General features: G+C 29.5%; 1 protein-coding gene across 2 annotated transcripts in view; it reads left to right on the top strand.

Annotated features, from left to right (window-relative positions):
* LOC107456098 (monoglyceride lipase) overlaps nucleotides 1-26,489 on the top strand; it is an 87,615-nt gene that overhangs the window by 16,043 nt on the left and 45,083 nt on the right. Inside the window, exons 2-7 of one of the 2 annotated variants that reach the window (XM_071187561.2) lie at nucleotides 8,219-8,367; nucleotides 11,282-11,418; nucleotides 17,392-17,502; nucleotides 19,506-19,679; nucleotides 20,732-20,863; nucleotides 25,519-25,815. In XM_071187561.2, the coding sequence (XP_071043662.1) occupies nucleotides 8,219-8,367; nucleotides 11,282-11,418; nucleotides 17,392-17,502; nucleotides 19,506-19,679; nucleotides 20,732-20,863; nucleotides 25,519-25,653 (838 nt within the window). In that variant the 3' untranslated portion in view covers nucleotides 25,654-25,815. Of the gene's footprint in view, nucleotides 1-8,218; nucleotides 8,368-11,281; nucleotides 11,419-17,391; nucleotides 17,503-19,505; nucleotides 19,680-20,731; nucleotides 20,864-25,518; nucleotides 25,816-26,489 lie in introns of those variants that run through there. The other variant, XM_071187562.2, reaches the window with a different exon arrangement.

The raw sequence follows: 26,489 nt of genomic DNA, 5'->3' as shown, positions 1-26,489 counted from the left end.
ACCTGGCGTGAAATTGACTATCTACTTGATATTCTCCGTGCGACGAAGGGAGCACGCGTGGAAGTTCATTGACAAGGGTCATGAAACTTTTTGAGTCTATCTAACCATTTATATTATTAATTTTAATCTATCTTTATTATTTTATGAGTTATTAAACATCAAAATGGGTCAGGGACTTTATAAACACCCTGTAAATGGAAAGTAAAAACCAGAATTTTCGGCATATTTTAAATTTTTACAATCGAAAATGCAAATAGATTGTTCAAGCAAGAAGAAATTTTTCGATGTGAATAGAGATGATGTATTGTCAGTATACCTGTGCCAAAACTGGTTTTCAAAATTTCGATTTAGATGCACCACGCCAATGTAAGCTGATAAAGATGCAATAAAATCATTAATTAATGTAAAGCATCGAATAAAAACTTGTAAGATCACTGAGCAGTGGCGTACGCAAGGAAGGGGTTTAGGGGTTTAAACACCCCCCTTGAGCTCAGACAAAATGGCAAAAATGAAAATTTTAGTAGAAATTATGCGGGCTATTATTTTTTAAGACTATATATTTTTATTTGCCTTATGCCTACTTTTTTTTCTCACGGTATTTCTCAGAATACTGAAAAAACATTTACTATAATAGGGTTGTACTTTTGAAACCAAATTCGCGTGATAATGTTACGGACTGGTTTCTTTCTGTCCTGCCATTCGCGATAGTTTTCAAGACTGGCTGGCATTCGCGAGGTCTTTACGCGATGATTCTGGAATCCTAGAATAGTGTAAATAATTTACTTTTCTTTTATCTTCTATTGTTTCTATTATTATGTATCAAATTACGATTTTATTGTTATGTATAACCCAGACTAGAAATATGATTTTCAACTATTGTACATTCTGAGATTTAACTTACTGTTAACTCAGCAACCCCCTTCCCATCCTCCAATTTATTTTTCTACAGCGATGAAAGAGCAGATATCCAACATTGTATAGGTACTCTGATAAAACTTGAATAGTTAGTTAGTGGAGTTAGTTAGTCCGGCTAAGAGTTATCTCTGCTGCTTGTCTTTCGGAGCTTGTCGCTGAATCTGTTTTGTCTTAACAAAAAGTTCATTCAATCGCCGAACCCGTCGTCACCTATTTCGACTAGTGAAGAAATCAGTAACAATACCATTGGTGATACTGTGCTCGTTGAAGTTATTCATTCCAGCTCGAAACTTTGAGATCGTAACATAGCGGATATTTCTGCGCCAATATATATATATATATATATATATATATATATATATATATATATATAAATAAATACAAGAAAACACTAAGAAAGTTAAGAAAAACAATAAGTTTCATTTATTGCGCTTAAGCTGCAAGTAAACAGCACTCATTAGATAAGTTCAAAATGAAGAATAAAACAAAGAAAAATTATAGACATATGAAAATAAGGGGGGTGGGAAATAATAAGTAAAAAAAAAATATATTTTTCAAGAATGATTTAAAAATGTTTTCGCAGAAAGATTGCCAGATTACAAAATATGAAAACAAAAGATGAAAACAAAAGCGCAAATTGAGTGTAACAAGAGGGTTTTAAAGTGTCGTTCTTACTGCACTGCTGGAGTGATTTGTTATTCTGAGTTTTGATTTGTTAGTTACCAAGGATGGGCCCGAAATGGATGTGCGCAAGGTAATATTATACTGGATAATTTTAAAAATTGATCATAAATAGTTTTCCGGCTTTTTTTCCGGTTTTTTAATTAACATTTTTTTTTATTTTTTATTATTTTTTTTTTTATTATAAAATGTTGTTTGTTATTTTTCTTTACTTATTATTTCCCACCCCCCTTATTTTCATATGTCTATAATTTTTATATATATATTATATATTTTATATATATAATATATATATATATATATATATATATATATATATATATATATATATATGCTGTTCTTGGATCTTTAGGATGTCAAAACTCAAGAACTGAACAATTTTTAATTACTTTGAGAAAAAATCACGACCTGAAATTAGTGAGGTGACAGCATCTAGTAAGTTTTTCTGTTGTAAGTTTTTCTGTTTCTACGGAAATGTGATACTTCCGTTGAAGAAAACGTTTCTAGCATAACAAAATCTGATGAATGTGAAAGTGGCACTCAAAGTGTTACTTCCCACCCATATGACTTTTTTCAAAAGATATTACATTATGTTCTTAAATTTAAAAAATCAAATCAAAATTTTACTGAACAATGTTGTCAAAATAAAAAGTCAAAATTGTCAAGCTGTCTAAATTAGGGAAATAAGTGTGCTTTATTACATACTCGAATTTCTTTTAGTAGTTCCAGAAAATTATGAACACCTACCTTGAAAAAATTCTGCGTACGCCACTGTCACTGAGACAATAAATGTATCGAATTCGACTGTTTATGATCATTTGAAAAGCCTAACGTTTAATCTCAAAGCTCAAGAAATGAGTCCTAAATGTTTCTGAGGAAAGAGATTTGTGCCGTTGCGTTAACGTCTCGAATGTCACAAAAATTATCCAATTTTGAAGAGTATTATCACTAGTGACGAGAAATGGATTGTCAATCTTTCGATCCCTACAATTTTTTTTGGGATGATAAAACCTTTACTTCAAATAAAGAGGTCAGAAATTACTTGAATCAGTTTTCTTTCCGGCTAAGATAAGAAATTTTATGCGCGTGGAATCACCTTAATGATGGCAAGATGTATTAGTCCAGAATGGGCAATGAATGATTCAATAAAACATTTATTCACTTTAAGAAAATCAAATTTCATTTTCATTAAAAAAAAAATAATAATAATAATTATTTTCCGATCAACCCAATAAATAAATTAAAATTTTAGTTAAGGGAAATCAGTCTTAACATAATCAATTTGTCAAAATATTTTTAAAAATAGCAATGTTTAAAAAAATTGAAGATTTCCTTCCTGGTTTTTACTCCTGAAAAATTATCGATTACTTAATTTTTTAAATTGATTGAATGTTCCCTGGAAAAATGGAGACATTAAAAAAATGTCTTTTTGAATTTCTTACAGGAAGGTGTATAAATTTAAACGGCAATTGGGGCAAGTGGATGAAATTAGTTACGAGGGTTGCTATTTATATTTCTGGCATGGCAACAGTAAGTGTTGCTAGGCGACCGCAGACGATTTTTATCGAAGGTTTGATATTTTTAAACATAAATTCAGCAGACGATTTACCATTATAGCTTCATTTGTGTTGTTAACAGTAAATTGAAAAGTTCTTCTCTTTCAAAAAATTGAATTGAATCGTGAGCATTTTCGTGCCATTATTTTTCATAACTTTCGACGTGGATTGTCAAGACAAGAGTGCTTCGATGAACTTAATTCTTTATTCAGCGATAAAGCGCCATCCTACAGCACTGTAAAAAATTGGTATAACGAATTTAATCGTGGTCGATGTTCGATCCAGGACGAATCCCGTGCAGGTCGTCCAAAATCAGTTGTTGTGCCAGAAAAGATCGATGCTGTGTGTGAACTGATAAAGCAAGATCGTCATGTGACATACCGTGAGATAGAGGCGTCTTTGGACATTAGTATGACGAGCATCAATAAAATATTGCATGAACATTTGAGCGTAAAAAAAATTTGTTCGCGTTGGATCCCGCATAATCTGACAAACGCTAAAAAAAAGGCTAGTGTCGATTGGTGCAAGGAAATGTTGGAAAAACACGTTCAAGGTACATCAAAGGCTGTGTATAACATCTACACAGGTGACGAATCATGAATCTATGCATATGAGCTGGAAACAAAACAGCAATCAGCTGTATGGGTCTTCCAAGACGAGGCAAAACCAACAAAAGTTGTTCAAGGAAGAAGCACATCGAAACAAATGATTGCCTGTTTCTTCGGCATTAACGGTCATGTGGCAACAGTGGCGTTAGAGCAACGCAGGGCGGTCAATTCTGAATGGTACACGACCGTTTGTTTGCCAGAAGTCATCGGATAAATTCGAAAAAAGCAGAAGAACAGGTGAATCATTCTTCATCATGACAATGCGAGCTCTCACACATCGACTCAGACAAAGGCATTTCTGACGGAGCGAAAGATCGAACTGATGGGTCATCCACCGTACAGCCCTGATTTGGCACCCAATGACTTCTTCTTATTCCCACACATCAAAAATAAATTACGTGGACAACGATTTTCGACCCCCGAAGAAGCGGTTGATGCATTCAAAACGCATGTTTTGGAGTTACCTCAATCGGACTGGAAAAAGTGCTTTGAAAATTGGTTCAAACGCATGCAAAAGTGTATTGATCATCATGGAGAATATTTTGAAAAACAATAAAACCAATTTCGATCCTACATATTTGTTATTTCATTATTAGGCCAGAAATATAAATAGCAACCCTCGTACAACTTATGACGGGAAAAAAAGTATGGTCAAAACAATGAGAATATGGTGACATTTACCGTGTTTCTGACTCTATGGGAATATCAAAATGCTCCGTAGTTTTTACCAAAGCTCTTTGGTAATGATTTTGGTGAAATTAAAAATAAAATATGGTTTTATAATATGTGATAAAATTTGGTAAATATGGAAAAATTTGGTAATTTTGTCAACCTTAGAGCATGGTATAGAAATCACTTATTTAATTAAATTTACTTTTCAGTTTTGTACTTTTTACTAAATGTGTGGTTATAAGAACTATAATTTTAAAAAAAATAGAATTTTCGGTAAACCGTTGCATTATAAACGAAGAAATTGCCTAATGAATTGTTTAATACCGTATATTTTGGTTTTAGTAACCAATATTTTATTTTTTCAACAAAAGATGTCAATATCATACCATACGGTAATTTTACCAGATTTTTTTCTCTGTGTAAATAAATAGATACACAGCAAAAGTTAGCATTTGCTGCACTGAATTACTGACTTTGAGAGAAAAAATAATTCATAACGAATACGATTTTTTAAAAAAAATTTCTTTTTATGCTTCTAATATAAATTTGTAAAATTATTCCACTGAAATTTAATCTGTAAAAGAAAAGAAGATTTTGTTATGAAAAGAAAAACAATGATAGTTCAGTTCATTTCAATTCATCACAATTTTTATTTATTTATAAATCAAACGTAGATTGTACCATTAGACAGTTAAGGACTTAATACTCAAGTACAACATATGCTTAATTTTTAATTCTTACGAAATAGTTTGCTGCAAAGAAATGTGTAGTAATCTGGTAGAATCTTTTAAATAACGGAAATGTAATATTTTGTTTTTTAGTTAAGTCTATTATTACAATATTTTAATTATATTTTTTATTTCACTTGTTATGGTTTTGTAAGCAGTTCGGTGACATGCACGATTGATGCACACATTTTTTACGCGGTTATTTTTCTTTCTGCTCTAATTTTCTTTTTTCTCCATTTTCTTTCTTTTTTCTTTCTTTTTTCTATTTCCTTTCTTCTCTGTTTTTCTTTCTTCTCTATTTTCTTTTTTCTTTCTTCTTTATTTTCTTTCTTTTTTTCTATTTTTTTTTCTTCTTCTCAAGATTTTTCTTCTCTATTTTCTTTCTTTTTTCTATTTTTCTTTCTTCTTTTTTAACTTATTTATAAAGGTTGCAGAGGATAAAAGATGATAATAGCGTATTTTTTCTTAGTACATAAAGGAAATTGCGATTTGATTTAAATATTTTAGCCTCTCTCTATTTTTTCTTGTTTTTAAATATTTATTTTTATATTGCTTGGCGTGCTTTTTTAATCTTTTTAAACTAAAAAATAAATATTTTTTTATTTCCTAATAGTTACTACCTATAGCAATCATTATAAAGCACTTAGAGTAAAAAAATATTTAATAGTTAATCATAAAATGCTTATGTATTTTATTTCGCTTAGTAAAACAGAAGTTAAAAAAATTCGAAGTAAGTTTAATTTTAAGTTTTTAATTATTATTATTTGTTTTTTTTATTAATTAATTTCGTATTAATTATTTGTTTCGATAAATTATGAAGTTTATAGACAAAAGTTAACGGAAAATTGAACTAAACAATTTTTATTATACTTTAAAGACTCATAAGTTTTATGTTCTTATTTGAAAATATCATGTCACGCAAATGGTTATATTTTCAGCATTTAACACAATTTGGAAAAGTTTTGGGTTAGTACAAATTTAATGATACTAATTTTTAAGAAGTGATATGTAATTTATATGTTTAAATTATCTTTATCAATAAAATATTATCTTTACGACTGAATTCATCTTAAAAATGCGTGTTTGGGTTTGAAAATAATTTCATTTGCATTTTTTCGGAATGCAATTTTGTTTTTCAGTTTTTGTGTAGATGTTCCATAACTATTCTTTTACGAGCTTGAACGATTTCAGTTAATTACAGGTCCTTTTTTGCTTTTTAAAATCTTTGCTTTTCTGTTCTTCCCTGCTGTTTAGATTTTTATAAACATAATATACGCTCCAAAGATATTGATAAAACATTATTATGATTTTTCTTTTAAAAAATAATAAATGACATTTCTAGACTTATCTGATAATTTTTTTTAGAAATTCACTATTATTTTTTAAAGGAATATGCACTTCAAAAACTAAGGCAACTTGCATGAAAATCCTTTGCTGTGACGTCACTCATCATGCACCTATGGTTGAAATTATTCTTAAAATAAAATACAAAACTTTGAAATAATTTTTTCGTGAAATATTATTAAAATCTAATTTATGGAATTTACTTTACTTTACGCAATTAAATATATTGTTATTATGAATATGAAACTAAAATAATTTTGTTGATTGATGCAGTAAATTAGAAACCATATTAGTATAAGCATCAACTAATGAAAATTTGATTCAAGTTAAATTCAAAACCATTCCTGTTGGATCATATGATGCATATATATTTTTTGCATACGACTACTAATATATACTGTATACGACTTTTTGTATACGACGACGACTTGTGTTTACGACTACTAATGCTCAACTCCGTAGCCTTGTAATTTTGAACCAATCCAGAAGACAAGGAAACTCCTGGATCAGTACCCCCAGAGGTATTGATTTTTTATGGGAACAGGGAGGACATTGCGATTCGACAGATTTAACGTGCACCAGTCACCATTTACAACACGGGGAGTCTTCGGTCAGCGGAGATCGAACCCACGAACTCTTGGACATGGGCCGAGTGCCTTACAAACCAGGCTCTGCTAATCAAGTTTATCAAATCAAAACTCAAATAGTAAAGTCCAGTATTTGCTACCACTGCAAATGTTCAAGAAAAATCTTCTGACCAAATAGAAGTTGGCCTACATGTTTTCATCAAGCTATTAAATTAAATTAAATAAAATTTGTTTAGATTATCTACTAAAGGCAGTACTTATAGACTAAAATGTGTCGCATTATTATTTATATGTTTTTTATAAGTGAAAAATAAATATAAATAATTGATTATAAATAATTAATAATTAATTAATTATAAATAATTAATAATTAATTAATTATAAATAATTAATAATTAACTAATTATAAATAATTAATAATTAATTAATTATAAATAATTAATAATTAATTAATTATAAATAATTAATAATTAATTAATTATAAATAATTAATAATTATTTTTAATAATTATTTTTTCCAATCCAGTGGCGGTTAATGACCCGCTCTCCCGTTTGGCATTTTCTTAAATAAAAAAAAATAATAAGAATTGATTCTTGTTCGATTGAATTCTTATTTTGTCCAGGTAACAAATTTAAAAAGAAATAAAAGCTTGCATAATAATTGCAACCATCCACAGCTGGAAGAAAAATCTCCAAACAAAGAACGAGTCGTCATAGGCCGCTGGATTGCAAATTAGCGTCCTGTGTCATGGGGCTAATATAGTCAATTAGATTTTTTTTTGAAGTTTACAAAAAAAGTATACTTCCAAATTAGCTCATGTTTGATTCAAAATGAAGATACCGCTTCAAATCTCAATAAAAAAAAATACTAGATATACTAAAATAAGGATTATAGTGCTTTTTTGCGAATCCTCAGAAAGTGGTCACACTACACCTCTTTTATAACTACAAATAAAGCTATTTTAAATTTAAGAGAGTGGACTCAAATGCTGGCACTATATATATGTTTATGAAGGTGTAGTTAAGTGTATGTTATGAAGTGTAGAGTGCAATAAAGTGTTTAATAATTTTTCTTAATTGTATTTTACTTTTTTTACACTGACTAAAAGTTATTTCTTTTGCTCTAGAGAAGGCTCGTTATCTGCAACCTCTGACCCTGGATGTTGCAGAGCAATTGTTTTTATTGCCCATGGGTATGGAGAACACTGTCTTCTGTATTGTCAATTGGCTCGACTATTAGCTTTTAACCGCTACTTCGTAATGACCCATGACCATGGTAAAAGAATTTATTATTTAATGCATGCATATTTTAATGCATGTTTGTGTTAATTCTAGAATGTATTTTTTTACAGCATAGAAATTATATTACGTTTGTGTAATGTCTTCTTCGACTTCAAAATATAATTACTCATTCCCGGTTGTTGTTGCTACTCATAATTTAAAAAGCTTTGTTGTGGAACACCATTCATCTAAAATGAAAGATTAAGGTACTCATTTCAATTCTTAGAATGGAATGCTAAAGGCACCTATGTTTAGGAAATTATTTAACCATCCGCGGAAGAACACCATCCGTTTAATAAAAAAAGTCACTTTACTCATTTTAATTCTTAGAATGGAATGCTATGAGTACTAATATTTGGAAATTTTTTTTTCATACTGTAGAACACCATTTGTCAAATAGGAAAAGCCACCATGCTCATTTTAATTCTTAGAATGGAATGCTAAAAGTACCTATGATTAGTAAATTGTTTCCAAAAATGTGACATCACAAAATACTTAAAGAATCACATTCCTAACAAATAGTTGTGACTTACTAGTACGCTGCGTGTTACAGTAAAAATCTTGGCTGTGGGTACCTTATCCAGTTATACTTTGCGAGAATTGAATAAACACGTACTTTTTTGATAATTTGTTCAGAAATATTTTATTTAGTGATGCATTAAGATTTAAGCTTTTCGATACGATGCAAAATATATTATATGCCTGCATTTTTATCTAAAATTATTTTAAAAGTTCCAAAACTCAGAATTATTTGATAGTATTTTATTATTATCATATGTTCAAATTATTCTGAACAGTGGTACAGTTTTATTTTCAGTTGGAAGGTATCACAGACATATGCAACGAGTACTTTTGTTGTGACTACGATCAGCAAACACTTAAAAGAAAGCAAAAAGAAAGAAAATTAAATAGTTGTAAAATGATAAAAACATGAAAAAGTAAAAAAGCAGAAACAATAAAATATATTTAACCAAGTTAAACATTGCAAATTATCATAAATTACTTGCATACGATTATATTATTATATGACCAGAATGACCTTTCCAGCTACTTAATTTCTTCAACAGAGGGCAGCACTAGAAATATTAACAGTCTTTTTGTTTGAATTAAATAAATAATTTATCCATCGTTTTTGTGAAACAAATTACGTCAGCCAGCGCCATGAATAAAATAAAATATATCTTGTATTCATTAATAATTTATTTTGTTTTTCTGGAGCTAATAAGTTATATTTATATATTTCAAACACAGAAAAGGAAATAGAATATGTTTTAGACAATATGATTAATCTAATTTTAAAAAACATTCAACGACATCTGTTGAGGCCTTTACTAAAATAAGATTAAAGAAATTTATTTAAAACTTATTTTTAAACTTTTATTTATTTAAGAATCTTCTATAATTTTTCAAATTATATAAGAAAATTTTTTTTTCTTATAAAATATTATCAGAAATATATTATCATTTTTTTAAAAATAGCGTAACAGAAGAAATTTAATTACATACAATACAAAATAAATAAATAAATAAATAAATAAAATAAATAAATAAATGCTGTAAATAGCTAAACATTTTAAAGATTATCTAATCATTGTCCTAAGCAAATATTATTTAAAAGATAATTACAGAAAATATTAAATATTTTAGTTTCTCTCACATAACACATGATAAACTTGGAATGTGACTCACACACTTTAATTTCTTTTAAATTTTTTCATTCCGCTTAAAAATTTCAATTTCTTTTAATTTCTTCGAAAGTTAAGTACAAAAATCAGCATGTAAACATTCACTTTGCTCCATACTATAGTGTTTCAAATATTTGTTAGGAAAGCACGAATATTTCTTGCTAATAACACATTGCTTTGCCATTCAGTCTATCGTGAGTGAGATTGCTTTTACCCATGAGAGTTTGTCCCGGACAAGCCATTTTATTTTCACTACTCTCATGGAGAAATTATTTACTGAAAATAAAATCTATTAAAGGAACACTAGAGACAAGATAGCTTGAAACAAAGTAATAAATTTGATAAAAATTCATCAAAAATTCTTTTATGCAAAAATCGGTCACTAAGCTCGACAATTTACAGACAGATCCTAAATGTAAGATTCAAAACGAGAAATTTAACAATAAAGGAGTGTTTCCTTACATTTTGCAAAGTAACTTATTACAGAAAAAAAGCAAATATTTTTATAAGACAGAAAAAAAGAAAGAAAAATTGCCAAGAATTTGAATTTATTGACAGATTCTAAAAATAAGATGCCAAAATAGGAGATTTTATGTTGGCCTGGTTTAAAACTATAGCAAAACCTTGCATTGAACGGGTAATAAAGATAGAAGTTGAGCATTATATAGGTTTTTATCGAAGAATCAATTCAACTAACTTCAATCAATTTTATTCATATGTATAAGATGTTTGATGTTGTATAAGATGTAGTCGTTCCCCATGGCGGGAGGATAATTAAAGAGTCTAATTAAAAACATAAATTAACTATAAATTTTTCGATTTTTTGATCACCTACTGATTGTTGTTAATATGCTGTAGCGAGATGCAATAGTTATGGATTGTATGCTAAATAGGAAATTAATAGTAAATTGTATATTTTTTAATGTTTAATTAGTAAATTTTAAACAGCGTTTTAATAATTTTCAGTAGTGGCAACAACCTCCCTTTTGTTCGTTACTCTTTCGAAGGGAAAGAGGTTTGACCCAGTCTTCATTGTTTCAAAGATAGCTTTTTTCTGAAATTTTTTATTTTTTATTTTGCAAGTTATAATGATGTAAAAAGGTTTATTTTTTTTTAAATATTTTTCTCAAAACATTCAATGTTTTTTATAAGTCTACCCAAACAAATTGACTTATCAGTTAGGATGGTAAAAAAATGAAGAATTTTTTCTTTTTTTTCTTATAGTTGGTCATGGCAATAGTGATGGAGCTAGAGCTCAAATTGACACCTTTCAAAAGTATGTAGACGATGTGTTTTTTCACATAGAACGAGTAAAGATACGATTTCCGGATTTGCCTGTTTACATTTGTGGTCACTCTATGGTAATTATATAGTGAAGTGCTCAAAATTAAAAAAAAGCGAACACCTTAATAACTTTCGTTTTAGCGATTAGATTTTTACGTGTCTACACAATCTTAAGAGGACTCTGTATCACGGGCAAAACACTTCATAGCAATTTTTTTTTGTCAACTACATAGATAATTAAAAATTTGATTACTGAAAAAATTAGTTCAAATAAGCCAACTATGAATTTTTAAATGCTGTTTTTTTTTTCTTTTTTTTTTTCCCGCAAAATATTAATCAGACAGAAAAAGTATCCTCTGAATAAATTTTTTTTGGTTTCAACCCTCTAAATATGGGAAGTAAAGCTCTGAATATATATATATATATATATATATACATATATAAACTAAACTCAGCGGCACGACAGCCCTGGAGGGCCAAGGCCTTCTGTGCCCATCTCAGTTTTCTTGACCTTGGGCTCTGGAGTGCAGGAGCAGATGCTCCGGTCAGGTGGTCAGCCGAACGCGGAACCCCCAGTGCTTAGTTCCCAAGCATGCTTGGTACTCATTTATCGACCCACTGAAAAGATGAAAGTGAAGGGATGAAGTATATATATATATATATATATATATATATATATATATATATATATATATATATATATATATATATATATATATATATATATATATATATATATATATATATATATATATATATATATATATATATATATATATATATATATATATATATATATATATATATATATATATATATATATATATATATATATATATATATATATATATATATATATATATATATATATATATATATATATATATATATATATATATATATAAAATGTAAAAATTTGCATAGCTTATAAATAAAAATTTTTTGACCATTGCAAAAAATAGTCAAAATAATAAATATTAATAAAGATGTATCTTTCACATCAATCTACCTTTCAATAAACGAGATTTAGATTTGCTTGAAAAATTATTTATTTCTTGAAACAATTCCAGCGACATGGTGAAATGCATAAAAATTGAAATTATCATTAATTAGCTTAAACTTTTTTTACATACAATTATCTTTGAATAAACAAATTTTATAATTGTGTGAAATTTTTTATTATCTTAAACAATTCGAGAGATATGGTGAAATACTCAAAAACTGGACTCTGAGGGTTTTTGATTCCAACGATTTTACAAGCACGTACATCGCATGTACTAGATGGGTCTTAAGCGAGTCGAGGATCAAATCCCGGTCCGATTCCCTAACTGCTGGGCTACCACGGCCCTCACTAAGGAAGACTTTAGAATTTAGTAGTTAAGTAATAATTAAAGTATATAGAGTTTTCTTAAAATTTAACCTACTTCTCCAATACTTTAAAGCATATTGCCTATTTAATAAATCTTATAGACAAATGATTTAATTGCTATTTTGTGGAGGTGAGTAAAAGAAATCGCTTTGAAACTTTTAAAAATAAGATTGATACTTTAAAAGGTAAAATTTACTATCACTAAGAAAAATTACCTCCAATAACCGTACAAATTGGCAGGTATGTTTGAGGGTTAATAATTCAAATCCGATGAAAAAAGAAATGCATGGTTATTTTGGGTTTATGTTTTTGTGTCTGATTTCGTAATTTAAAATATCAACTACAAAAATTTCAGGTTAAATTTTTGAATCATTAAAATTGCATCAACAATAAAAATCTGGTCAAAAATAATGGAAGTTCTAGTTTTTTAATTTTGTGCACTATCCATTAGATTTTTCAATGTTAAAAAGTATGTTCGTGAAATATTATTTTAACTACTCTTCAATTTTTCAAACTTACCTTTAATGCATGCATTTTTAATATATGTATTTTTAATATAAGTAAGAGAGGGTTAGAGTGAACAAATAGAATATTTCTGTTAATTTTTAATCAAAATTCTTTATAAATTTACGCAGATTGCCAAATTTGTGTTACAATTGCATATCTAATGACAAGACAAAATACTACTCACATGTCCATAAATTAAGGATAATTCAAAAATTGAGCTCCCAAGTAAATATTTCAGTTATCGAATTATCACACACATCTCCAAGAATAATATGAAAATTACAAAAAGCTACCAGATGAGGCCGATAGTACCTCACAATGACGAGAGCGTAAGAGAGGGGTATACAAGAAATGGTGCCAGAGAAGTAAAATTGTTCATAAGTGTTCAGTAAGCCGCTCAGTGGATTAACTAAATAGTTTTGACACAGCGGAAGCAAGTGGAGGTTTTTTAACGTGGTAGAATTATCAGCCGACTGTAATGTGGGAGTACTCAGATGGAAATATCCGAGAAACTTAGAAGTACATGAAGATTTGCCTCCAAGCTCTGGCAACTGTTTTAAAATGATGGAAATGTCAGTAGACGTTACAGTACAGGTCACACATACCCGAAAGCTTAATGAATACTGATATTTGGCAGTAACTTCCAAACGAAGCGGACGGAGCACAGCATCCGACTTGTCTCGTCATCTATCTGCAGCTGCGGGTACCACAGTTTCAAAGAAAATTGTGTTCAGACGTTTGGGAAATATTGGTCCATATGCTCACTGGCTGATAGATGTGTTCCACTCACGGCAACTTACTGTCACCAGCGATTAGTCTGGAGTAGAAAACTTGCATTGCGGACATTGTCACAGTGGGCTTGTATAATGTTTTCCGACAAGTCTAGGTTTAAGTAGCAGTCTGATTCACGTCAGACTTTTATATAGAGAGTGCAAGGTACCCATTGCCATCAACACAACATCATTGAACAGCATCTTTATGGTGGTTCAGGATTGCTGGTTTGAGGAGGAAGGAGGAATTATACTGCGCTCCAGAACAGATCTACATGTTCAATTGGAAACAAGACTGGCCAAATATACCGTGACTTTATTCTGGAACAACATGTACGTTTGTTTAGGATGCCATGGGGCTCATGGAAGGAGTTTATGGAGGAGAACGTCCGTCCTCAAAGAGCAAATATCTTAGGCAAATGCCTTCAATCTGAGGATATGACCCGTATGGAAAGGCCAGCATTTTGACCCGTTTTAAATCCGATAGGGCATGTGTGGTACATGCTTGGCCGACGAGTTGCAACCCATTATAACCAGCTCTTCATGTGTACCGGAACTTCGGAAAGCGTTGCTTGCAGAGTGTAGTAAGCTTCCCTGAGATCATGCCTATAATCTGATACTCAATTTGCTGCGGATTGAGTTTAATAGCTTGGGAAACATACAACGCCTTAACCACCATACCATCCACGTAATATTAAGTTTTTAGAAATAATATATTTTTTATAATTACTCCAGGGGGAATCGCAGTTTTAATAAATCGTATCATACATACACCGTATTTTTGTTCTTTATCTTTTGCTTAATAAATGAGCTTTATGAAAAAGTCATGTTTGATTTGTGTCTGAACAATTATTTGCCGGAACCCGCATTAACCTTAATGTATGGGCATAAGTGTGGATTGGTACTCAGAAAATAAATAAAAAAAAAGGTTTATATGGTGGAAAAGTAAGTTCTTAATATGCTTTTTATTTGTGAATTTAAACTATTTTTACTCAATATTTTCAATAATCGAAGGTATTATGTTACATATGAAAATGCTTATTAAAACTTTTATAGTCATTACAATTTGTTTTTCTTTAATTTAGAAATAATGAGTTTCTACGAAGAATTTTTCGACACAGCTAGTCAGGACGCATAGTGGTAGGATTAGTGTGGACATCTCAATATTAAAAGGGGTCTCACGGTTCTTAGAAAAATTTTATAGTGGTAGTATAATCACGTTAATACTAGCAAGAATTTCCTTTTTAAGGTACCATTTTAACATTTTAAGGCTTGGCAAGCCTGAATTTTGATACAGATATATTTTAGTCATCAAATTTATTAATACTCAAGGTTTGTTTTTCAATCATTAATACCATTAGATTGTTTTAAGACAGCATCCTTATTTATTTTTATGTGAAAATGATGTTTACAAGCTCATCCCTTATTAGGGTATTTATTTTATAAATTAGATCATTTTCAAAAAGTATTTAATTTATTTATTGTTTTAATTTTTTTTTACTTCATTCATAGTATTATATTAATTCTTATTTTGAGGAATATTTATGAAAAAAAATGCTGATTAAGGGCATTTTAAGGGTCTTTGCCTTGTAAATGCAAAATTTAGATTTCTCATGAAATATTTTTGCAGCAGTTGTGAAATGTGACCTATCGACATTCTATTACTTATGTTTTTCCGCTAAAAATTAAAAAAAATGTGCAACAAATTAAACAACATTTTCGGAGCAATTTCTAATTAATAGCAAAATTATTATTTTAAAATTTTGAAGAAAAAAAAATTAAAAATTGTACAAGTTATGAGCATTTTAAATAGTTCTTTCATACTACGCATGGGCTGAAAAAATTTTTTTTTCTTCATAATTTCATAATGAATCTTATTTGATAACTAATGAAAAAAGTTTCATTTGAATATCTTGAAAGTTTAAAAAGCTTCAAATAACATCTTCTTGCTAAGAGAAGAGTAGATTGAAAGTAGTTATATATATATATATATATATATATTTTACATCTTCGCGATTTTTGTTAACTGTTTTATTATTGTACTTCTAAACCTAAACCGCGTTTTAATTCACGCCGGTAAGTTTGACATTTTTCTTTTATTTCATGAGTTTTTACTACATAAGGTTTTTTACGATATCGACACATATAAAGAATAATTTTGATCTTAGGATAATTATTCTTTATTCAGAAATATCGCATTTATAGCAATAGATGTGTCTTGATAACGACTATTTGCTTTTACCATTCTTGTTTCTCTACAATTTAGTTTTTTATTTTATTCATGTTTTTCATGTCAATTTGTGTTTATATATATATATATATATATATATATATATATTACAATTGAATAAAATTGAAACTTACACATAACATTGCTTGTCGTCTTTAAATACTCTATACATTTTCAATACGATTTGAAAAAAACAATGTTTTTTTATTTTAATCTGAAAACCTTGTAATAATTGTTTCCCCTTATTTATTTTATTGCTGCTTTATCAATTTGCATTATGTTAACGATGACATATTTTTAAATAAAAAAAACTAAATTGAAAGAAAATCTTTTTTTAAAATATGAGTTTCAATCAAGATAACAAATTGTTTGACCAGAAGTAAACAAAAAGTGCAATTTAAATATTCACCCTGTTTTCTGAGCAAGAATATAACTTGTTATATTCTTTAATATCGGAAGATATCACGTACATTTATGGCGTGTCCATTGGGACTTTCGTTCTCTCAGTTTGCTAAAATTCAATTGATAGGTGGTGATCAAATCTGAGAATGTAATTTTTTTTCCATCTCAAATTACTTATTTCTTTCGAAATTTGGCTCGAATGAGACCACCAGCGTGTACCATTCAGTCCAATGCCAGGTATTTATAATCGAATAAGTACATCGATCTGTGAGGTTCTGTTTCAATTTAGATTCTAAAATAAATATTTTTCGCTTTAAAATTTACGTTAAGTTTCATTTATCAGGCTAGTTTATCACCGGAAAACACAAATAATATTTTAAATGACTTTAAATGCTTCAAAAGCTAGAAAGTTTTTAATCTATTGAATGCATAAATAAGTTGACCAGTTTCATTTTACTTATCAAACAAGAGCAGACTTTAAATGCTTCTAAGACTTGACAATTTTATCTATTAAATGCAAAAATTAAGTTGACCCGTTTCACTGACTTATCTAGCAAAATCAGACTTTAAATGTTTCAAATATTTGAAAATTTTTTTTCTTCTATTGAATGCATAATTGAGTCGATCAGCTTTACTTTACTTATCTAACAAAGATCATCATGTGATCTCATTAGTTTCTGTTTGTAAACATAACTTAAAAGTGACCTAAGATTTCTCACCAATATGTTTCAAATTCCAAGGGTAATTTTAGTTTTTTTTCTTCCTCTTCCAGGGTGGCACTATTGCGATTTTAGCTGCATTGCGAAGTCCAAATTATTTCGATGGATTGATATTGATTGCCCCTGCTGTCAAAACTAATCCTGCACTAACCACTCCTTTTAGGGTATGAACAAGTTTCGTGCACTCTACAAACATAATTTAATATTAAAATGTGATATATTGTTGTATGAACATAAAATTGCAGTAACAACTTTCATGAAATGTAGCATAACATAAAGTTAAGATTGAAAGAAAATATTTTTATTACTGCATTATTATCTCCGTGCAATAATTAAATATCAGTAATGTATTATTGTTTTGCATTAAAAAAAATGTAAATTTTCGAAATTTAGTTTATTGATTTCGGATAATAATTTCTCTCCTGTATGTCTTGTGAGGAATTTTACTTTGAGCAAAAAAAGCATGATTGTGGAATCATGTAAATTTACTAATTTTATTATGCCCTAAACCTCGAGTAAAGTACCGTTGTAAAAATATCGTATGGTAAAAATTTATTATGGTTAAAGTCACCAAAAGAACCACATGAAGGAAAAAACCGAGTGAACAAATATCTTCATGATGAGTGCAATATTATTACATAAATTATTTTACTCTGCCACTTGTCTTTGCAAGTTCTTGTCTTTCGCGTATAATTTCAGTCTGAACCTTTAAATATCTAGGGGAGAGTGGGGTCAATTGTAACAGGGTACGATTGTAACAGAGCAAAAATTTCGAGTGTCGATTTCTAGATTTGGTTCCTAGGTGGCGCACAAGGTGTATTTAATAAATCTACATGTACACCCCTGCTGGCAACCATTTTTATGTACTTTTGAAAGAGTTACATCACAAAAGATATTTTTACGCTATGTAAGTACTTTTTTTGGTATTAGAATATTATATTGTAACAAAGTAATTTTGTTTAAACAAATAAAAATTATTAACCGAATACGTAAGTGGACACCTTAATTAAATTTTCAATAAAAAAAATTAGTTTTGTTACTTAACTAGCATTGTTTTTAACAAATGAAGCTGAAATGGCGTCTTGGGGACGATTGTAACAATAAGTAAAGGGACGATTGTAACAGCTGAAAATAAATAATCTTATGTTTACAAACCATTACTTAACTCTTTAAGAACCACCAATAGTTTCTTATATCATTTATATTATGTTGCATGTGTATTATTTTATTTGCCACCTTTCACAGCATAAATTAAAATTTTTAACCCCTTAAAGTTAAAAGTTTAGCCCTTTAGGTCTCTGCTCATTATTATTTTTACTCCTAAAATATCACTACTATTTTGATCAATAAAAAAATATATCACAACTATGATAATATGATAATTAACTATGTTTTAGTTGAATTTATGAACTGTTACAATTGACCCCGTAAGTGGGGACAATTGTAAAAAGTGCACGACTGTCAGAAATTGTTAATAACTAATATAGTAACATTTAAAATAAGGTATTTTTTTTTCTGGTATAGGATAGTCTACTTTACTCGTCTGTCAATTAATACTAATAATATATTGGATTTTTTGCTAGTTAAAAATAGTTAAGTAAAAAATGTTACAATTGACCCCACTCTCCCCTACTGAAAAATATCAGGTGTCTTAAAACTGGACGAAGATTTGAAGAATTAATTGATGAAAAGAAGAAAAAAAAATTAAAGAACTAGAAATGTATGTTTTGCTGTATTCTGTTTAGGAAACTAGTTTATTTTTTCTCGCCAGTTACTAAGTTCGTAAGAGGTGGGTGGCTTTGATAAGAGAAAAAGCTAGAAAACAAGGTTTTAAAATTGCCACCAGCGCAGCAAGTTGAGGACTATATAAAAAAAGTTTAAATATAAAAACCATTATAAGACACAAAATAAACCACAAACATTTCAGTCCGACATCCAGGGGAAAACATAGCCTTATGGTTTTTTCAGGCAGCAGCGCCATCTATTGATGAACTTTTAACTAAATTTAAATTTCTTGAAAAAACTTGGTTATTTACTTAGATCTCGGTTATTTTTGAGAAAACCTGAATAAACCAAAGTTATGCGTAAAAAAATAGGGGTGAATTCTATGTATTTATATTTCTTTTGTTTATTCTTATTAATAACATTTGAAAATGCATTTTCTTAGGTAAATCTGGTTAAATACTTACGTGTTATCTTCCCTCGATTTCCTGTGGCGTCTCTGGATTTGAATCTCTTAAGCAGGTGTCCAGAGAGGGTTAAGGAAATGAAAGATGATCCGTATAGATATAAAGGATACTGTAAAGCTGGATTTGGTGCTTCCTTAATTGAAGCAATGGAGGTAAGTTGGCGAATGAAATTTCTTGTTAAAAAATTAATAAGTTGGCGAATGAAATTTCTTGTTAAAAAATTAATAAGTTGGCGAATGAAATTTCTTGTTAAAAAATTAATAAGTTAGCGAATGAAATAAGTTGGCGAATGAAATTTCTTGTTAAAAAATTAATAAGTTAGCGAATGAAATAAGTTGGCGAATGAAATTTCTTGTTAAAAAATTAATAAGTTGGCGAATGAAATTTCTTGTTAAAAAATTAGCAAAATAGTTTGACGAATTCTTATAAGTCAGTAATTTTAAAACTGTTATAATTATCTTTTAAACTGATTTTAATAATATAAATCTTCAATGGGATCATGTCAATTTTATGGGATCAGTACTTACAGCAGAAGTTTGCTTGAAAAAGTTGTAAGTCAAAAAGTTTAGCACGTTTTAAAAGATCGTAATCTCAAGGGTCATTTATTATTGAAGTCTTTGTCATTCATTATAATTTGTCTCAATCATAATAGGTGTGAGAAATTTAACGGTTAGTGTTTTTCTGAATGAGAGTAATTCTGGAAAAATACACATTTTGACGTCTTTGAAAACTTTTAGAAACAATATACAGATTTACATTACAATGCAAATTTCTCATACCGATTTATAAATATTAACTTACATCGAGTGCTTATTTTTTAAAACAGCAAATATTTTTAGAACTACCATAATTAAAAAAAATAAAGGTTCAAAATTATTCAGCTTGTAAATATTAATAAAAAATAAAAATAATATCATTTGAAAATATGCAGGATGTAAAAACTTAATCAGATGTAAAAACTTAATCTGATATGTATATTTGTTCAAAACTTCCGTAATCAATGGTGCTTTTACAAATGTAAAATAGGTATTACCCACCTATATACAGGTATATAATTAGGTAGGCAATGGTTATTTCGCAGCATTTTATTTCATAGTATGCTAATTCATAAATTGCACAGGTCGTTTCAAATTATTTGCCTCCTCTTAGTTCTATTAATTTAAAACCTATTATCAAAGCATTATCACTTTTTCATTCATTTTAGGAAATTGAAGAAAAGGTGTCTAACTTATCTGTTCCTTTCATATTATTACAAGGAGAATATGACAAAATCTGCATCCCAGAAGGAGCAGCGTTCTTGAATAAGAATGCAGAATCTATTGACAAAACTTTAAAGGTTTATTTGAATTTTAATTTCATCATTAATTACTAATTATTTATGTTTAAAGTTTAAGACAAAACATAAATAGAAAAAATTAAAAAAATAAACATAGTACTAGAAACCAATGTTTGTTACTTTAAACAGACGTGGTTTTTTTATGTTTGTTAATTTAATAAGATTGATTTTTTATTAACCTTAAATAAGTTATAAATTAATAAATTAAAATAATAAAAATTAATGCAATAAGACCTAACTACCCGTGGTCTTCCTATAGTCGATCAATACGTTCCATATACTTCAAAAGTGTGTAACAAAATTGAAAATCTTAGAGATTCTATTTCTTCGATGTTTTTTCGAAACTTAATACTGCTGAAAGTTATATCTGATACTATTGAGTCGATTTTTACTGAAGTTGTAGTTGAGTTGTGTTTTGTCAAGTGAACTGTGGAATACGGTTCAATTAGTTTATCCGTGCCATCTATCACCAGAGACGGGAAAAAGTAGACTTGTTTGTGTTCAGCAGCTCTGTGAAGCTGCTATCTTTGCTTGGATGACTGTTTCTTTTCCCAATTGCCCAGAGTCATTAATTTAAGAGTGCAGGAGGCTAGATATCTCTCGTGTTGAAGGAATGGAGGACATATTGTGATGTAAACGCTTGAATTCGAACTTCGCATCTCCGAACGAGCTACTTACACTATTTTCAAAGTATACTTCGTTTCATTTTCTTATTTCCTTATAATGGTTTATTCTTTATAAAGGTTTTGGAGTTTCAAACCGAAATTTTTGTGAATGAATTGTCAGATTTGAGCCACATGCCTCGACTGTTTGTGCTCTTTTGTCTTTTTCTATGTCATGAATTTTCAATCTTTTTATCACTAATCTTCTTAGCTTAAGTTATTAAGCATATGACACACTCCAATTTTTACGAGTCTGTTTTGTTCACGCTATCCACGAGCTTTTTACTTAGGAAACAGTAAGAGTCGTACTCTATCAGAAAAATTGATTCAACTTTTAACCATAATATATATACACGAAACCAAAGTAAGTAATCAAGTCTAGTAATCAAGTTTAAGAAGTACAATTATTATGATTTAACTTAGCGTAAAATTAAGGTTACTAAAAGTTTGAACGCTGTTATGGTTACAAAATGCCGAGCAGTGTAATTTGCTCCATTGCATGTGGCAAGGGTTTCGTTGAAAGGTTACGTCAAAATCTGACTTCCTAGAAAAGCAACAATTTGATTTCAACATAAAAAAAAGTTTTATTAGTTCAGTTATATAATAGTAAGAAAAAAGAATAAAAGTTTAAACATCCTTTTTAGCGCAATAAAAGTTAAAACTTCTTTTTAGCGCACTGCGAAAAAAAAATACAGTCAAAACTAACGGAATATGGTAAAAAGTACCATGTTTTTGGCTCTATAGGAAAATCACAAATGATAATTTTTACCGAAGCTCTTTGGTAATGATTTTGGTAAAATTAGAAATACAATATGGTTTTATATATGATAAAATCTGATAATTTTAACATGATATTTTAGAGCATGCATTGCATGATAACCTTTTATTCGGTTGAATTCAGTTATGTATTTTTTTACTATATGTGTATTAATAAGAACAAAAATTTTGAATGCCAGAATTTCTTTTAAACCGTTACCATGTGAATGGAAAAATTACCAAACGAATAGTTTAAATACCATATAATTTATTTAGCTGATATTTTGTATTTTTTTAAATTTTTTTTTCAAAAACCAAAAATGTTATTGCTATTCAATACGATAGTTTTACCATAATTGTTTTCCCCGTGCGCTCTTATTTGGTAAGATGACAATTACGAGGTAAGTTGTATAACATACAATTGGTTGTTAGCTACGCCAAAAGAAATAGAAGTTTCTTCATGGTAAGGAATATTTTCATAAATTTTGATTTACATTTATAGTTAGATCTACTTAGTTATAAAGACTAAAATTCGATGAATGGTAAGTAACTGTTTTTGATTTTCAGAATGTTTTTTTCCTCAATAACTTATGTTTCTCAATAACATCTCTCAGTAACATCTCAAGAACTTATGATAAAGTATCCTTCAAATAAGAAATGTTACACGGAAGAGCCAAACAAACTGGTATACTTGCCTAATATCGTGTAGGGCCCCCGCGAGCACGCAGAAGTGCCCCAACACGACGTGGCATTGATTCGATCAACGTGTGAAGTAGTGCTGGGGATATCTTCTGAACATCACGTTGCAAGGCATCCCAAATATGTTCAATAATGTTCATGTCTGGGGATTTTGGTGGCCAGCGGAAGTGTCTAAATTCAGAAGAGTGCTCTTAGATCCACTGTGTAGCAATTCTGGACGTGTGGGGTGTCGCATTGTCCTGCTGAAATTGCCCAAGTCCGTCGGAATGCACAATTGACATAAATGGGTGCAGATGATCAAACAAGATTCTTACGTACCCTTCACCTGTTAGACTCTTATCTAGACGTATCAGAGGTCCCATATCACGCCAACTGCACACACCCCATACCATCACAGAGCTTCCACCAGCTTCAACAGTCCCCTGTTGACATGTAGGATTCATGGATTCATGAGGTTGTCTCCATACCCGTACACGTCCATCAGCTCGATACTCGTCAGACCAGGCAACGTTTTCCCAATCGTCAACAGTCCAGCGTCGGTGTTGACGGGCCCAGGCAAGGCGTAAAGCTTTGTGTCGTGAAGTCAACTAGGGTACACGAGTGGGCCTTCGGCTCCGAAAGGCCATATCGATGATGTTTCGTTGAATGGTTCGCACACTGAGACTTGTTGATGGCCCAGCAATGAAATCTGCTGCAGTTTGTGGAAGGGTTGCACGCTTGTCACGTTTAATGATTCTCGTCAATTGTCGATGATCCCGTTCTTGCATGATCTTTTTCCGACAGCAGCGATGTCGTAGATTTGATGTTTCACCGAATTTCCGATACTCATGGTATACTCGTGAAATGGTCGTAAGTGAAAATCCAAATTTCATTGCTATTTCGGAGATGCTATGCCCCATCTCCCATGCGCCGACTATAACACCACGTTCAAACTCACTTAAATCTGTATAACCTCACTTAAATCTGTATAACCTGGCAGTAACCGATCTAAGAACTGTGCTAGACATTCGTTGTCTTATATACGCGTTGCCGATCGCAACGCTGTACTTACATACTCATGCCTGTACCAGTTTTTTGGCTCTTCAGTGTATATAATAATACTAATGCTAGTTTTAACGTTTATTGAGTCACATTGTTGAACAACTATCAAGCATATGTCAATAAATAATTATTGCACAACTTATGTGGTCTTTCATCAAGCTGCGAAAACACTGTTGGAATTTCCATTAAAAAGTTAGGGTAAAATGATCGGAAGCAGTCGGACTATCTAATTAACCGAAAAAAATTAACGTTTCGAGACTTTGACGGATTTGAGACCGTTCACAACTGACATGGTCTCAAAACCATAAAAATGAAATTTAACTGGATTAGGTGGAGATTGAGTATATATATATATATATATATATATATATATATATATATATATATATATATATATATATATATATATATATATATATATATATATATATATATATATATATATATATATATAAACTGCTGTTTCTGAATTGTTTGGTTAAATTAAAATATAGCTAAGTTTAAAATTTTCCTTTGAGATAATTTCCTTCTGTTTTAACTTCATTTTGAAATCATCTCATATATTTTGTTCATTTTTTTTAATACTTTCGTTTATCTACAAATGTTTGGCAGCGTCTGGTGAGTTGAGACCATAAACAATTAAAAAAAATTTTCCCCTTTATTTGGAGAATTTTTCAGGTTCCTTTATTTATTTTTTTGGTTTGATGAAGCAGGAAAAGAAAAACAAACTTACCTAATTCATTTATATTTTTACAGGATGTTTTAAAATTCGACCAAGAAATTCAGAGGGAAGATATAAGGTATAAAGGGGGCGAAAACTTACCATAGTACATGGAGTCGCTACCCATGTTGAGAAGGTGAAAACCACGGAAAACGTTTGCAACGTTGAATTTGTTCGAAACCTGCATGGGTATTTTGTGATTTTCATCCTTTCGTTATATGCTGAATTTAGACTATCTTCATTCCTTTTATCCCTCCTTTTAATTTGCCTATAGAGTTATATAGTTTGATGGGTTTTTCCAGAATTAAACATTTTATAACTAGTGGTTTCACAATATATTCCTTACTATTTTCTATTTACAGTCGATGAATGGTTAAAATAAAGGAAAATATTTATAAGAATTGTAAGGTAGAATATCATTGATACGACACTCATAATTTATCCTATCCTTTAACATATTGCAGAAAAGTACACTAATTGAAATTCACGATTTTATATTAATTGAAAAATTTTGATAACTTATGTCCCCTTCACAAAACATTATGCATGAATAAATGAATAAAACATAGGTTCCATTCAATTTGAAAATCTGAATAAAATTTTTTCGTTTAATTTAACATAAGAATGAAGGAGACTTAATTATTTGAAAAGTATTAGCAAAAACTTTTAAAAAATTAATACATTTTTGAAAAAAATAAATTTTCTTGTCAAACTTGCTGTGGTTGGTATTTAACTATTTTAATCAATAATTTTTGTCCAAAAAAACTTTCTTACAGATATATCCTTGTGCTTATCACAGTCTTCTGTTTGAACCTTATGGAGTTGCGGAACAAGTCAAAAGCGATATAATAGAGTGGTTGAACAATCGAGTACGATCAAATGTTTCGGATCAAGACACCAAAGATCGCTAGAATCAAGATTTTTAACTCATGGTTGCAGAAATCAACCAAAAACTTAGTCTAATATTCTGTGTTCATTCATTTAAGTTTCTTCTGTTATATATTTTCATTATTTTTTTTATCATTTTGTATATTTAAAGTATTTAAATAAGCATCCTAAATGTTTCGTTTGAAGTGTTTAGTATCATTTCAATTTTTTATCGCATTTCTTTTTATGTTTTTGAGAAAATTCCAAACTGCAATTATAAATCATATAATTTAATACATGCCACATGACTTTTTCCATCAATAAAAAAACAAGTCGTAGAAAACCAATAGTCACCGTAGAACCATAGTCAGGCGTAGAAAACCATTAGTACATATCGCTTACATATCTTTTTATTTTTTATTATTTTCAAAAACAATGAAATTTCAACTGATTTCTTCTACTTTACTGTCAATGATCATCACTCATTAAATTATTTTGCCCATCTTCCTTAGCTGTCAAAGAAGTGCTTTAAGTTCTAAGATTAATTTTAGAGCAAATTGGGGATAATATTGAAAGTTCTAAAAACTAAAGCTCCCAAACGATTTGTTCAATTTTCAATTTCATATTTTGCAAATCAAGCAACAATACGTCAATATTTTCAGACACTTCTAAAAATTGAAAAAAATTATTCTTATGTAAAATATGGAAGATAAATTAAAACAGTAAAAATAAACTATAAATGTAGTATTTACTTTAATTATTTATGTAATTATAAAGTTTAACTTTGAAACCTTTTTTTGTGTTTACATGTCAATTTATTATATCAGTCAGAGCAAAAAATCAAACATTTTTAAAACGAATATAGTTATAGCTTCAGGTA

The sequence above is a fragment of the Parasteatoda tepidariorum genome, chromosome 11 (genome assembly GCF_982258835.1).
Source record: "Parasteatoda tepidariorum strain Cologne lab strain chromosome 11, Ptep-v5.0, whole genome shotgun sequence".
Classification (NCBI taxonomy): Eukaryota; Metazoa; Arthropoda; class Arachnida; order Araneae; family Theridiidae; genus Parasteatoda; species Parasteatoda tepidariorum.
Note: the sequence above shows the minus strand (reverse complement) of the source record. Positions and strands in the feature narration are given on the sequence as shown.